General features: G+C 45.9%; 1 protein-coding gene across 1 annotated transcript in view; it reads left to right on the top strand.

Annotated features, from left to right (window-relative positions):
- selenoi (selenoprotein I) overlaps positions 1 to 16,473 on the top strand; it is a 58,387-nt gene that overhangs the window by 26,270 nt on the left and 15,644 nt on the right. Inside the window, exon 5 of the mRNA XM_071369280.1 lies at positions 10,501 to 10,763. Within this exon, the coding sequence (XP_071225381.1) occupies positions 10,501 to 10,763 (263 nt within the window). The remainder of the gene's footprint in view (positions 1 to 10,500; positions 10,764 to 16,473) is intronic.

The following is a 16,473-nucleotide window of genomic DNA, read 5'->3' as shown; positions in this document are numbered from 1 at the left end:
TCTTCTGTTGAATCTGACAATTAATCTTGATGGTTGTACAGTCGTCTCATATTTAACTGTGAATGACCTCGGCGTTACTCTGGATCCTGATCTCTCTTTTGACAAATTTATCAAGAATATTTAAAGTCTTTTTTTACATCTTCGTAATTTTGTAAAAATCTGAAACTTTCTGTCCAAAAATGATGCAGAAAAATTAATCCATGCTTTTGTCACTTCTAAATTAGACTACTGCAATGCTCCACTTTCCGACTACCCGGATAAAGCACTAAATAAACTTCAGTTAGTGCTGAATACGGCTGCTAGAATCTTGACTAGAACCAAAAAAATTTGATCATATTACTCCCGTGCTAGCCTCCATACACTGGCTTCCTGTTAAGGCAAGGGCTGATTTCAAGGTTTTACTGCTAACCTACAAAGCATTACATGGGCTTACTCCTACCTATCTTTCTGATTTGGTCCTGCCGTACATACCTACACGTACGCTACGGTCACAAGACGCAGGCCTCCTTACTGTCCCTAGAATTTCTAAGCAAACAGCTGGAGGCAGGGCTTTCTCCTATAGAGCTCAATTTTTTTGGAATGGGTTGCCTATTCATGTGAGATGCAGACTCTGTCTCGACCTTTAAGTCTTTACTGAAGACTCATCTCTTAAGTAGGTCATATGATTGAGTGTAGTCTGGCCCAGGAGTGTGAAGGTGAACAGAAAGGCTCTGGAGCAACGAACCGCCCTTGCTGTCTCTGCCTAGCCGGTTCCCCTCTCTCCACTGGGATTCTCTGCCTCTAACCCTATTACAGGGGCTGAGTCACTGGCTTACTGGTGCTCTTTCATGCCGTCTCTAGGAGGGGTGCGTCACTTGAGTGGGTTGAGTCACTGACGTGATCTTCCTGTCCGGGTTGGCGCCCCCCTCGGGTTCGTGCCATGGCGGAGATATTTGTGGGCTATACTCGGCCTTGTCTCAGGGTAGTAAGTTGGTGGTTGAAGATATCCCTCTAGGGGTGTGGGGCTGTGCTTTGGCAAAGTGGGTGGGGTTATGTCCTGCCTGGTTGGCTGTGTCTGGGGGTATCATCGGATGGGGCCACAGTGTCTCCTGACCCCTCCTGTCTCAGCCTCCAGTATTTATGCTGCAATAGTTTGTGTCGGGGGGCTAAATCAAATCAAATGTATTTATATAGCCCTTCTTCCATCAGCTGATATCTCAAAGTGCTGTACAGAAACCCAGCCTAAAACCCCAACCAGCATGGAATGCAGGTGTAGAAGCACGGTGGCTAGGAAAAACTCTCTAGAAAGGCCAAAACCTAGGAAGATACCTAGAGAGGAACCAAGCTATGAGGGGTGGCCAGTCCTGTTCTGGCTGTGCCGGGTGGAGAGGCTAGGATCAGTCTGTTATATCTGGAGTATTTCTCCTGTCTTATCCGGTGTCCTGTGTGAGTTTTAAGTATGTCCCTCTAATTATTTCTCTCTCTTTCTCTCTTTCCTTCTCTCTCTCTTTCTCTCGGAGGACCTGAGCCCTAGGACCATGCCTCAGGACTACCTGGCCTGATGACTCCTTGCTGTCCCCAGTCCACCTGGCCGTGCTGCTGCTCCAGTTTCAACTGTTCTGCCTGCGGCTATGGAACTCCGACCTGTTCATTGGATGTGCTACCTGTCCCAGACCTGCTGTTTTCGACTCTCTCTCTCCTGCACCTGCTGTCTCTAACTCTGAATGATCGGCTATGAAAAGCCAACTGACATTTACTCCTGAGGTGCTGACCTGTTGCACCCTCTACAATCACTGTGATTATTATTATCTGACCCTGCTGGTCATCTATGAACGTTTGAACATCTTGGCCATGTTCTGTTATAATCTCCACCCTGCACAGCCAGATGAGGACTGGCCAGCCCTCAGAGCCTGGTTCCTCTCTAGGTTTCTTCCTAGGTTCCGGCCTTTCTAGGGAGTTTTTCCTTCTACATCTACGTTACTTGCTGTTTGGTGTTTTAGGCTGGGTTTCTGTACAGCACTTTGTGACATCGGTTGATGTAAAAAGGGCTTTATAAATACATTTGATTGATTGTTTCGATATGCGCCATGCCACGCGTCGGCTGGAGTGGTGTAAATCTCTTCTCTATCGGACTCTGGAGCAACACGTTCTCTGGAGGGAAGAATCACGCTTCACCATCTGGCGGACGAATCTGGGTTTGGCGGATGCCAGGAGAACGCTACAGGCCCCAATGCATAGTGCCAACTGTAAAGTTTGGTGGAGGAGGTATAATGGTCTGTGGCTGTTATTCATGGTTCGGGCCCCTTAGTTCCAGTGATGGGAAATCTTCACACTACGGTGACATTCTTGATTATTCTTTGTGACAACAGTTCGGGGAACGCCATTTCCTGTTTCAGTATAACAATGCCTCCGTGCACAAAGGAAGGTCCATGTGGAACTTGACTGGCCTCGACAGAACCCTGACCTCTAACCCCGTTGAACACCTTTTGGGATGAATTGGACAACAACAACAACCTACGGAGCCAAATCGCCCAACATCTAAAGTCACGCTGTTGATGCTGTAAACACACAGTCCAGTTCAAGGTGAATGATGGCAGGCCTGTGTGGTACATGTCTAGCTGTAGCTCTGATTGGCTATGGCGCACCGGTCTGTTTAGACTCCGGTCCTGGACAAGACAGATGTTTTTATTGGGTTTTATTTACTGCAGTGTCGGGCTGACCCCATTTAGTCGATTGGTCGATCGATAGGCTGTTGGTCGACCGAGATTTCTTTGTCGAGCAGCAGCAAAAAATGTGTTTTTTTCATGGTGTACAAGACACCTGTCTGAGTGGACTGATCCATTGTAGAAGACACCTGTCTGAGTGGACTGATCCATTGTAGAAGACACCTGTCTGAGTGGACTGATCCATTGTAGCAGACACCTGTCTGAGTGGACTGATCCATTGTAGAAGACACCTGTCTGAGTGGACTGATCCATTGTAGAAGACACCTGTCTGAGTGGACTGATCCATTGTAGAAGACACCTGTCTGAGTGGACTGATCCATTGTAGAAGACACCTGTCTGAGTGGACTGATCCATTGTAGCAGACACCTGTCTGAGTGGACTGATCCATTGTAGAAGACACCTGTCTGAGTGGACTGATCCATTGTAGAAGACACCTGTCTGAGTGGACTGATCCATTGTAGAAGACACCTGTCTGAGTGGACTGATCCATTGTAGAAGACACCTGTCTGAGTGGACTGATCCATTGTAGAAGACACCTGTCTGAGTGGACTGATCCATTGTAGAAGACACCTGTCTGAGTGGACTGATCCATTGTAGAAGACACCTGTCTGAGTGGACTGATCCATTGTAGCAGACACCTGTCTGAGTGGACTGATCCATTGTAGAAGACACCTGTCTGAGTGGACTGATCCATTGTAGAAGACACCTGTCTGAGTGGACTGATCCATTGTAGAAGACACCTGTCTGAGTGGACTGATCCATTGTAGAAGACACCTGTCTGAGTGGACTGATCCATTGTAGAAGACACCTGTCTGAGTGGACTGATCCATTGTAGAAGACACCTGTCTGAGTGGACTGATCCATTGTAGAAGACACCTGTCTGAGTGGACTGATCCATTGTAGAAGACACCTGTCTGAGTGGACTGATCCATTGTAGAAGACACCTGTCTGAGTGGACTGATCCATTGTAGAAGACACCTGTCTGTACACCATGAAGCTGTCCATCAGTCTAAGACATGTGGTATAGTTATAATTCATAAGAACAATGGTGCAACACTAATAGAAATAATATTGTTTTATAACAAATGGGCTTTCTACCCGCTTTGGATAGTGGTCACTGTCCGCGGTTCTGAAACACATCCGTGAGCTGTTGAGTTGGCGCCTTTTCCAAGACCAGGTTGCTATGTGCATAATAGCAGTTAACCAGTATATTGGTGTAGAGACCAGAGTATAGTATATTGGACCAGGTTGCTATGTGCATAATAGCAGTTAACCAGTATATTGGACCATGTTGCTATGTGCATAATAGCAGTTAACCAGTATATTGGACCATGTTGCTATGTGCATAATAGCAGTTAACCAGTATATTGGAGAACAATGCAGCAGAGTTAGGAGAAGGAATAACAGCCCTTGGCTTAATTGTCAAAGATTTTTTAAATATATATTTTATATTTACTTATCCTTTATTTAACTAGGCCAGTCAGTTAAGAACAAGTACGTATATTTACAATGACGGCCTACCGGGGGACAGTGGGTTAACTGCCTTGTTCAGGGGCAGAACGACAGATTTATACCTTGTCAGCTCGGGGATTTGATCTAGCAAACTTTCAGTTACTAGTCCTACGCTCTAACCACTAGGCGACCTGCCGTCCCTACGCTCTAACCACTAGGCTACCTGCCGCCCCTACGCTCTAACCACTAGGCGACCTGCCGCCCCTACGCTCTAACCACTAGGCTACCTGCCGCCCCAAGAGGATGTGTGAGGGTAGAGGACATTTTATTATTTCTATAATCAATAGCGTAACTGTTAAATAAAAATTTAAACGCAACATGTAAAGTGTTGGTCATGAGCTGAAATAAAAGATCCCAGAAATCTTCCATACGCACATAAAGCGTATTTCTCTCAAATGTTTTTTGTGTACAGATTAGTGTGCCGAATACAACAGGTGTAGAGCTTACAGTGAAATGCTGAATACAACAGGTGTAGAGCTTACAGTGAAATGCCGAATACAACAGGTGTAGTAGACCTCACAGTGAAATGCTGAATACAACAGGTGTAGTAGACCTCACAGTGAAATGCTGAATACAACAGGTGTAGTAGACCTTACAGTGAAATGCTGAATACAACAGGTGTAGTAGACCTTACAGTGAAATGCTGAATACAACAGGTGTCGACCTTACAGTGAAATGCTGAATACAACAGGTGTAGTAGACCTCACAGTGAAATGCTGAATACAACAGGTGTAGTAGACCTTACAGTGAAATGCTGAATACAACAGGTGTAGTAGACCTCACAGTGAAATGCTGAATACAACAGGTGTAGTAGACCTTACAGTGAAATGCTGAATACAACAGGTGTAGTAGACCTCACAGTGAAATGCGCTGAATACAACAGGTGTAGACCTTACAGTGAAATGCTGAATACAACAGGTGTAGTAGACCTCACAGTGAAATGCTTACTTACGAGCCCCTAACCAACAATGCAGTTAAAAAAAATTCAGATAATAATAAGAAATGAAAGTAACAAGTAATTAAAGAGCAGCAGTAGAATAACAATAGTGAGACTATATACAGGGGGGGGGGGGGGGGGGTACCGTGTGGGGGCACCGGTTAGTTGACATAATATGTACCTGTAGGTAGAGTTATTAAAGTGACTATGCACTGATAATAACAGAGAGTAGCAGTGGTGTAAAAGAGGAGGGGGAGGGGCAATGCAAATAGTCTGGTTAGCCATTTGATTAGATGTTCAGGAGTCTTATGGCTTGGGGGTGGAAGCTGTTTAGAAGCCTCTCGGACCTAGACTTTGCTCTCCGGTACCTCTTGCCGTGCGTTAACAGAGAGAACAGTCTATGATTAGGGTGGCTGGAGGCTTTGACAATTTTTAGGGCCTTCCTCTGACACCGCCTGGTATAGAGGTCCTGGATGGCAGGAAGCTTGGCCCCAGTAATGTACTGGGCCGTACATACTACCCTCTGTAGCGCCTTGCGGTCGGAGGCTGAGCAGTTGCCATACCAGTCAGTGATGCAACCGGTCAGGATGCTCTCGATGGTGCAGCTGTCGAACCTTTTGAGGATCTGGGGACCCATGACAAATCTTTTCAGTCTCCTGAGTGGGAATAGGATTTGTCGTGACCTCTTCACGACTGTCTTAGTGTGTTTGGACCATGTTAGTTTGTTGGTGATGTGGACACCAAGGAACTTGAAGCTCTCAACCTGCTCCACTACAGCCCCGTCGATGAGAATGGGGGCGTGCTCTGTCCTCCTTTTCCTGTAGTCCACAATCATCTCCTTAGTCTTGGTTACGTTGAGGGACAGGTTGTTATTCTGGCACCACCCGGCCAGGTCTCGGACCTCCTCCCCGTCGTTGTCGGTGATCAGGTATACTGTTGTGTCGTCTGCAAACTTAATGATGGTGTTGGAGTCGTGCCTGGCCATGCAGTCGTGGGTGAACAGGGAGTACAGGAGGGGACTGAGCACGCAACCCCTGAGGGGCCCCCGTGTTGAGGATCAGCGTGGCGGATGTGTTGTTACCTACCCTCACCACCTGGGGGCGGCCCGTCAGGAAGTCCAGTATCCAGAGGAGCTATCCAGAGGGACTGTGGTGTCCTGCTTAAAACATGTTGGTATTACAGACTCAGTCAGGGAGAGGTTGAAGACACTTGCCAGTTGGTCAGCTCAGAGTACACGTGTACATGTCGTGTATTACCAAACGAGGAGAGTTACAAACCACACACCAGTCAGAGTTATACTTAAACTCCATCTTTAATAATATGGGCTTTACAGGAAATTGCCACGACCGTACACGTCCTGGTAATCCCTGTGGCTCAGCGTCCTTGTGAATGTTGACCTGTTTAAAGGTCTTACTCACATGGTTCTTAATTTGCAAGCCCTTCCACATCTGGCGAGCGTCAGAGCCGGTGTAGTACGATTCAATCTTAGTCCTGTATTGACGCTTTGCCTGTTCATTGGAGGGCGTAGTGGGATTTCTCACAACCTCAGCTACCATCCCAGTCCTGGACCTCTACATCCGGTTTCTTCCCCTGCTGGATCGTCAGAAGTCTGATTGACTTGGCCCGGCTCCGCCGTGGTTGGGCCCGGCTCCGCCGTGGTTGGGCCCGGCTGCCAAGTGGCTGCACCCCTGCTCATTCATGTGAAATCCATCAAAGATTTTAAACTTGTTGCGTATCTATTTATTTATTTATTTACTGTTGCCTGTTTGGTTAATATCCTACTGATTTCTGTGAACACTAAGCCTCATGCAACCACAACATTTCAGATAAACAATTTCACAAATGTGTCTGTTTTTATTCTTTGCTGTGCTGTACTCATGTCTGTACACGTTGTTTCCTTAGAACAGCCTCTGCTATTATTTATCATTTCATTACTGTTCCAAGTAGTCAGACAAATCATATTTCTAATAATATTAACCCTCCTTTTTCCTCATCTCCTTCATTATTACCATTATTATTGTGGTCATCATTATAATAAGTAATGTCATTATCATTAGTAGACTTAGTATAGAACCACCAGGTCATTATCATTAGTAGACTTAGTATAGAACCACCAGGTCATTATCATTAGTAGACTTAGTATAGAACCACCATGTCATTATCATTAGTAGACTTAGTATAGAACCACCATGTCATTATCATTAGTAGACTTAGTATAGAACCACCATGTCATTATCATTAGTAGACTTAGTATAGAACCACCATGTCATTATCATTAGTAGACTTAGTATAGAACCACCATGTCATTATCATTAGTAGACTTAGTATAGAACCACCATGTCATTATCATTAGTAGACTTAGTATAGAACCACCATGTCAGTATCATTAGTAGACTTAGTATAGAACCACCAGGTCATTATCATTAGTAGACTTAGTATAGAACCACCATGTCATTATCATTAGTAGACTTAGTATAGAACCACCATGTCATTATCATTAGTAGACTTAGTATAGAACCACCATGTCATTATCATTAGTAGACTTAGTATAGAACCACCATGTCATTATCATTAGTAGACTTAGTATAGAACCACCATGTCATTATCATTAGTAGACTTAGTATAGAACCACCATGTCATTATCATAAGTAGACTTAGTGTAGAACCACCAGGTCATTATCATTAGTAGACTTAGTATAGAACCACCATGTCATTATCATTAGTAGACTTAGTATAGAACCACCATGTCATTATCATTAGTAGACTTAGTATAGAACCACCATGTCATTATCATTAGTAGACTTAGTATATAGCCACCATGTCATTATCATTAGTAGACTTAGTATAGAACCACCAGGTCATTATCATTAGTAGACTTAGTATAGAACCACCATGTCATTATCATTAGTAGACTTAGTATAGAACCACCATGTCATTATCATTAGTAGACTTAGTATAGAACCACCAGGTCATTATCATTAGTAGACTTAGTATAGAACCACCATGTCATTATCATTAATAGACTTAGTATAGAACCACCATGTCATTATCATAAGTAGACCTAGTATAGAACCACCATGTCATTATCATTAGTAGACTTAGTATAGAACCACCATGTCATTATCATTAGTAGACTTAGTATAGAACCACCATGTCATTATCATTAGTAGACTTAGTATAGAACCACCAGGTCATTATCATTAGTAGACTTAGTATAGAACCACCATGTCATTATCATTAGTAGACTTAGTATAGAACCACCAGGTCATTATCATAAGTAGACTTAGTATAGAACCACCATGTCATTATTATTAGTAGACTTAGTATAGAACCACCATGTCATTATCATTAGTAGACTTAGTATAGAACCACCAGGTCATTATCATTAGTAGACTTAGTATAGAACCACCATGTCATTATCATTAGTAGACTTAGTATAGAACCACCATGTCATTATCATTAGTAGACTTAGTATAGAACCACCATGTCATTATCATTAGTAGACTTAGTATAGAACCACCAGGTCATTATCATTAGTAGACTTAGTATAGAACCACCATGTCATTATTATTAGTAGACTTAGTATATAACCACCAGGTCATTATCATTAGTAGACTTAGTATAGAACCACCAGGTCATTATCATTAGTAGACTTAGTATAGAACCACCATGTCATTATCATAAGTAGACTTAGTATAGAACCACCATGTCATTATCATAAGTAGAGTTAGTATAGAACCACCAGGTCATTATCATTAGACTTAGTATAGAACCACCATGTCATTATCATAAGTAGAGTTAGTATAGAACCACCAGGTCATTATCATTAGTAGACTTAGTATAGAACCACCATGTCATTATCATTAGTAGACTTAGTATAGAACCACCAGGTCATTATCATTAGTAGACTTAGTATAGAACCACCAGGTCATTATCATTAGTAGACTTAGTATAGAACCACCAGGTCATTATCATTAGTAGACTTAGTATAGAACCACCAGGTCATTATCATTAGTAGACTTAGTATAGAACCACCATGTCATTATCATTAGTAGACTTAGTATAGAACCACCAGGTCATTATCATTAGTAGACTTAGTATAGAACCACCATGTCATTATCATTAGTAGACTTAGTATAGAACCACCATGTCATTATCATAAGTAGAGTTAGTATAGAACCACCAGGTCATTATCATTAGTAGACTTAGTATAGAACCACCATGTCATTATCATAAGTAGAGTTAGTATAGAACCACCAGGTCATTATCATTAGTAGACTTAGTATAGAACCACCAGGTCATTATCATTAGTAGACTTAGTATAGAACCACCAGGTCATTATCATTAGTAGAGTTAGTATAGAACCACCATGTCATTATCATTAGTAGACTTAGTATAGAACCACCAGGTCATTATCATTGGTAGACTTAGTATAGAACCACCATGTCATTATCATTAGTAGACTTAGTGTAGAACCACCATGTCATTATCATTAGTAGACTTAGTATAGAACCACCAGGTCATTATCATTAGTAGACTTAGTATAGAACCACCATGTCATTATCATTAGTAGACTTAGTATAGAACCACCATGTCATTATCATTAGTAGACTTAGTATAGAACCACCATGTCATTATCATTGGTAGACTTAGTGTAGAACCACCATGCCATGTCTCGCTCAACGGGTGCTAGTCAGTCACTCGCTGTCATTTTTTTTAACATGGCGCAGCAAATCTGATCCCGGCACAATGAAATCGCACTCCCTCTAGTCATTTCTGTGTCTTTTAATTATTTCATCAAATAGTGCTTAAAGCATCAGACCAGCTCAGTGAATATAGTTGATTTAATTAAAACACATAGGATGTCTATATATGGAAAAATACACCTTTTTTAAATATCGACCAAAACTGACGACTCTCGGTTGACCAAGATTGGTTGGTTGGGGACAGCCCTACTGCACTGTCCATTAATTAACTCTCTCTGTCTGTCTCTCTCTGACTGTCGCTCTCTCTGTCTCTCTCTCTCTCTGTCTCTCTCTGACTGTCGCTCTCTCTGTCTCTCTCTCTCTCTCTGTCTCTGTCTCTCTCGCTCTCTTTCTGTCTCTCTCGCTCTCTCTCTGTGTCTCTCTGTCTCTGTCTCTCTCGCTCTCTCTCTGTCTCTCTCGCTTTCTCTCTGTGTGTCTCTCTCTCTGTCTCTGTCTCTCTGTTTCTCTGTCTCTCTGTCTCTGTCTCTCTCTCTGTCTCTCTCTCTGTCTCTCTCTGTCTCTCTCTCTGTCTCTCTCTCTGTCTCTCTCTCTGTCTCTCTCTCTGTCTCTCTCTCTGTTTTTCTGTCTCTCTCTGTGATAGACGGTGTGGATGGTAAGCAGGCGAGGCGTACTAACTCCTCCACACCACTGGGGGAGCTGTTTGACCATGGCCTGGACAGCTGGGCCTGTGTGTTCTTCGTGGCCACCGTCTACTCCATATTTGGGCGTGGCCCGAGCGGTGTGGGCGTGGCTACGTTGTACTACATCCTGTGGGTGGTCCTATTCTCATTCATCCTGTCTCACTGGGAGAAATACAACACAGGAATCCTCTTCCTGCCCTGGGGCTATGACATCAGCCAAGTGGTGAGTAGGAGACACCTCATCGTTCTGTCTGTCTCTTTCTCTCTCAATTCAATTCAAGGGGCTTTATTGGGAAACATGTGTTTACATCGCCAAAGCAAGTGATGTAGATAATATACAAAAGTGAAATAAACAATATAAATGAACATTAAACATTACACTCACAGAAGTTCCAAAAGAATAAAGACATTAAATGTCATTGTCTATATACAGTGTTGTAACGATGTACAAATAGTTCAAGTACAAAAGGGAAAATAAATAAACATAAATATGGGTTGTATTTACAATGGTGTTTGTTCTTCACTAGTTGCCCTTTTCTTGTGGCAACAGGTCACAGATCTTGCTGCTGTGATGGCAGACTGTGGTATTTCACCCAGTAGATATGGGAGTTTATCAAAATTGGGTTTGTTTTCTAATTCTTTGTGAGTCTGTGTAATATGAGGGAAATATGTGTCTCTAATATGGTCATACATTTGGCAGGAGGTTAGGAAGTGCAGCTCAGTTTCCACCTCATTTTGTGGGCAGTGAGCACATAGCCAGTCTTCTCTTGAGAGCCATGTCTGCCTACGGCGGCCTTTCTCAATAGCAAGGCTATGCTCACTGAGTCTGTACATAGTCAAAGCTTTCCTTAAGTTTGGGTCAGTCACAGTGGTCAGGTATTCTGTCACTGTGTACTCTCTGTTTAGGGCCAAATAGCATTCTAGTTTGCTCTGTTTTCTTAGAAAATTCTTTCCAATGTGTCAAGTAATTATCTTTTTGTTTTCTCATGATTTGGTTGGGTCTAATTGTGTTGCTGAGCAATAGCTGTACCTACCATAGGAGTCCTCTTGAAGCCTACCATTGACTATGTACATGCCCAGCGTGTGACAGAGCTGTAGGAGTTGTGACCCGTTTTTGTTGGTTATGTTGTCATAGTTGTGCCTAGGGGGGCATATGGGGGAGGGAATGCTGTCACCTCCAGGTAGGTGTTTGTCCCCCTGTGTGCTGAGGGTGTCAGGTTCTTGTCCAGTTTTCACATTTAGTTGCCACAGACTAGACATGTCCCTGGGCCTGGAAATGGTTGATTTCCCCCTCCAGGATGGAGAAGCTGTCTTCATTAAAATATGGGGATTCTAGTGGGGGATATAAGTAGCACACAGGAGTACATTTTTCTCTGTTGAGATCATTTCCTTATTCATTTCTAGCCAGATGTAAAATGTTCCTGTTTGATTAATTTAATAGAGTGAGTTAGGTCTGCTCTATACCAAATTAGCATACCCCTTAGTCCCTTCCCTGTTTCACACCTGGTAGTGTGGTGGATGGGACTACCAGCTCTCTGTAACCTAGAGGGCAACCAGTGGGTCCATCTCCTCTATACCACCCACCTGGTAGTGTGGTGGATGGGACTACCAGCTCTCTGTAACCTAGAGGGCAACCAGTGGGTCCGTCTCCTCTATACCACCCACCTGGTAGTGTGGTGGATGGGACTACCAGCTCTCTGTAACCTAGAGAACAACCAGTGGGTCCGTCTCCTCTATACCACCCACCTGGTAGTTTGGTGGATGGGACTACCAGCTCTCTGTAACCTAGAGGGCAACCAGTGGGTCCGTCTCCTCTATACCACCCACCTGGTAGTGTGGTGGATGGGACTACCAGCTCTCTGTAACCTAGAGGGCAACCAGTGGGCCTGTCTCCTCTATACCACCCACCTGGTAGTGTGGTGGATGGGACTACCAGCTCTCTGTAACCTAGAGAACAACCCGTGTGTCCGTCTCCTCTATACCACCCACCTGGTAGTGTGGTGGATGGGACTACCAGCTCTCTGTAACCTAGAGGGCAACCAGTGGGTCCATCTCCTCTATACCACCCACCTGGTAGTGTGGTGGATGGGACTACCAGCTCTCTGTAACCTAGAGGGCAACTAGTGGGTCCATCTCCTCTATACCACCCACCTGGTAGTGTGGTGGATGGGACTACCAGCTCTCTGTAACCTAGAGGGCAACCAGTGGGTCCGTCTCCTCTATACCACCCACCTGGTAGTGTGGTGGATGGGACTACCAGCTCTCAGTAACCTAGAGGGCAACCAGTGGGTCCGTCTCCTCTATACCACCCACCTGGTAGTGTGGTGGATGGGACTACCAGCTCTCTGTAACCTAGAGAACAACCAGTGGGTCCGTCTCCTCTATACCACCCACCTGGTAGTGTGGTGGATGGGACTACCAGCTCTCTGTAACCTAGAGGGCAACCAGTGGGTCTGTCTCCTCTATACCACCCACCTGGTAGTGTGGTGGATGGGACTACCAGCTCTCTGTAACCTAGAGGACAACCAGTGGGTCCGTCTCCTCTATACCACCCACCTGGTAGTGTGGTGGATGGGACTACCAGCTCTCTGTAACCTAGAGGGCAACCAGTGGGTCCATCTCCTCTATACCACCCACCTGGTAGTGTGGTGGATGGGACTACCAGCTCTCTGTAACCTAGAGGACAACCAGTGGGTCCGTCTCCTCTATACCACCCACCTGGTAGTGTGGTGGATGGGACTACCAGCTCTCTGTAACCTAGAGGGCAACCAGTGGGTCCGTCTCCTCTATACCACCCACCTGGTAGTGTGGTGGATGGGACTACCAGCTCTCTGTAACCTAGAGGACAACCAGTGGGTCTGTCTCCTCTATACCACCCACCTGGTAGTGTGGTGGATGGGACTACCAGCTCTCTGTAACCTAGAGGACAACCAGTGGGTCCGTCTCCTCTATACCACCCACCTGGTAGTGTGGTGGATGGGACTACCAGCTCTCTGTAACCTAGAGGGCAACCAGTGGGTCTGTCTCCTCTATACCAGGTTTCTTGTAGGATGACAATGTCTGTATTTCTGATTTCTTTGATGAAGTCCATGTTCCTGCTCTTTAGTCCAAAGGCAGATGACCTCAGGCCTTGGATATTCCAGGATGAGATGGTGAAGGCTTTGTGTTCCATAAAGTCTCTGTTGTTGGTCGTGTGGTTTGGCCTCAGGCCAGTAGGTGTGAGCAGAGCCTGCTGAGCATCTGGTACATTCCATTGGCCTGGGCTAGTGTAAGAGTGGGGGTTGGGTCTGTTTGCCTGCACACGGCCTGGGCGTATGTGTGACTTTCATGTTGAGGCCCTCTTTGCGGGGGTGGGAAGAAGGGGCATATGTCTGATCTCAGGGGGCCTAAATTGTGTGTTGGCATGGTTGAGTTAGGGGGCCTGTTGATTGGTTGGGGTGGGGGTGTGTGTGGCTGGTGGTGTTGTGGTCTGGATGTAGGCGTGTGTCCTCTATGGGTAGGTCCAGTGGGGGGGTCCCGCAGGTCTGGGCGGGGTGGGGGTCCCGCAGGTCTGGGCGGGGTGTCTATTGATCTGTTGCTCCTGTGTGAAGTGTTGGGGCTGCGGTTGAGGACGATGTCCTTTAGAGTCTGGGTGAAGGTGGGCACTGCTGCCTTGTAGAGGTGGACCTGGTCATTAAGGTGGGCTCTGCTGCCTTGTAGAGGTGGACCTGGTCATAAAGGTGGGCACTGCTGCCTTGTAGAGGTGGACCTGGTCATTAAGGTGGGCCCTGCTGCCTTGTAGAGGTGGACCTGGTCATTAAGGTGGGCTCTGCAGCCTTGTAGAGGTGGACCTGGTCATAAAGGTGGGCCCTGCTGCCTTGTAGAGGTGGACCTGGTCATTAAGGTGGGCACTGCTGCCTTGTAGAGGTGGACCTGGTCATTAAGGTGGGCCCTGCTGCCTTGTAGAGGTGGACCTGGTCATTAAGGTGGGCTCTGCAGCCTTGTAGAGGTGGACCTGGTCATTAAGGTGGGCCCTGCTGCCTTGTAGAGGTGGACCTGGTCATTAAGGTGGGCTCTGCAGCCTTGTAGAGGTGGACCTGGTCATAAAGGTGGGCCCTGCTGCCTTGTAGAGGTGGACCTGGTCATTAAGGTGGGCTCTGCAGCCTTGTAGAGGTGGACCTGGTCATTAAGGTGGGCCCTGCTGCCTTGTAGAGGTGGACCTGGTCATTAAGGTGGGCTCTGCAGCCTTGTAGAGGTGGACCTGGTCATTAAGGTGGGCCCTGCTGCCTTGTAGAGGTGGACCTGGTCATAAAGGCTGGTCCAGGCTGGAGTGGTGGGCCAGGAAAACAACAGGTTTTGAGGCACAGTCACAGGAAATACTTGTATTTACCCGCTGTATGGAAGTCTTTTTGTGGTAGCAGGGTGGATATAACCACTTGTGCATTGGGGAAAGTAGAAGAAGCTTTTTCAATCACTCCCTTCAGTGCTGTGGCCACCCTTTCCTGCTGTGCTCTCAGGTCGTTTGTGCCTGTGTGTATTATTATGTGGCTAGGTGAGCCTAGTTTGTCCTCAGACAGAAGGTCTAGGGCGCGCTGGGTGTTTGGACACCAGAGTTTAGACACACTGTGTTTGGGAAAAAGTTTTTTTTCTTCTAAAATTTCCCATTTGAGTCCATAAGAAGGACAATCTGTGTCTTGTGTTTGTCCTCAGTGGGTGTGGGGGGGTTGTCAGGAGGGCTATCAGGGTGGCTGACAGGGGGGGTGCTCAGAGGGGGTGAGAGCTGCTGGGCTTGGGGTTTTTCTTTGTCTGTTCTGTTGTGATGTCGTTTCTATGGTCAGGGTCTGGTGTGGACTGTTCTGCTGTGGTGTCGAGACTTTTGTCGGGTGCTGAGATGGGCTGTTCTGCTGGCGTCTCTGTGGGGATGGCCACCTCCCTAGTGGGTTGTTCTCTGTCACATGCCATCCCCCTCAACCTCTCCTCCAGCAGTCTGATCCTCTCCTCCATCCCCTTCTCCCTCTCCTCCTGTAGTCTGATCCTCTCCTCCATCCCCTTCTCCCTCTCCTCCTGTAGTCTGATCCTCTCCTCCATCCCCCTCTCCCTCTCCTCCTGTAGTCTGATCCTCTCCTCTAGTGCTCTGTTCTTCTCCTGCTCCTGCTCTTTCTCCTGTTGATGTTGTCACACCACTGTCCACCACACCCCCTTAACCAGACCAGCTCTCCAGGTCTGGTTAAGGGGGTGTTGTTGTGCTGGACTGTTGTCTGGGTCTGTGCTGACTGGAGTGTGATCACCTGCTGTTCCAGCTCCACCTGCCTTACCTCCAGCTGGGTGAATTTATCCTTCATTTCAATGAGGGAGAAGTACTCTGTACTGGGAGGTTGACTGTCTGCTGAGGGTTGCTCGTCTGTGGGGTTATATGGTGAAGAGGTTTGGTCTGACCCACTTGGGGTGGGGGTATCTTTATCAAGGGAGAGCTTCTCCTGCTGGGCTAATTCTTTGATTTGGTGAAAGTCCAGCTGAAACTGTTTGTGGTTGCCCTGTACCAATACTGTTCCAGACTTATAGAGATTTATATTAGCTGACTCCTCGTCCTCATTGTCAAGAATCCTGAGTTTCCACCCCTCGTTAACCCCCCCTCTCTTAACAGAGGGGTAGTGTGCTAATATAGCACTGTGCCATGCCACTGGATGGTTTGTGTGGAAGATAAGGTTGCTGATGTTCCCATTTTTGTAATAGTCAGCAAAAAGTGTCTCTTGATTTTCCATAAGGAGCTTCATTTTGTGATCTTTTCTTGTCTTGTCATTTTTTACATGCACAGGGTACTGTATTTTAATTACCTCTGAACAGCAGGAGGGAGCTTCTAAGGCCTCTCCATTTGGTTGGGGTAGACTATTCGACTCTCCTGCCATTGTTGGGCTAATGGGCTTTGACACCTCTCACTTGACACTTAAGTGCTA

This window comes from Salvelinus alpinus, chromosome 27, assembly GCF_045679555.1.
Source record: "Salvelinus alpinus chromosome 27, SLU_Salpinus.1, whole genome shotgun sequence".
Lineage (NCBI taxonomy): Eukaryota > Metazoa > Chordata > Actinopteri > Salmoniformes > Salmonidae > Salvelinus > Salvelinus alpinus.
This window is presented reverse-complemented; position numbering and strand designations above follow the sequence as displayed.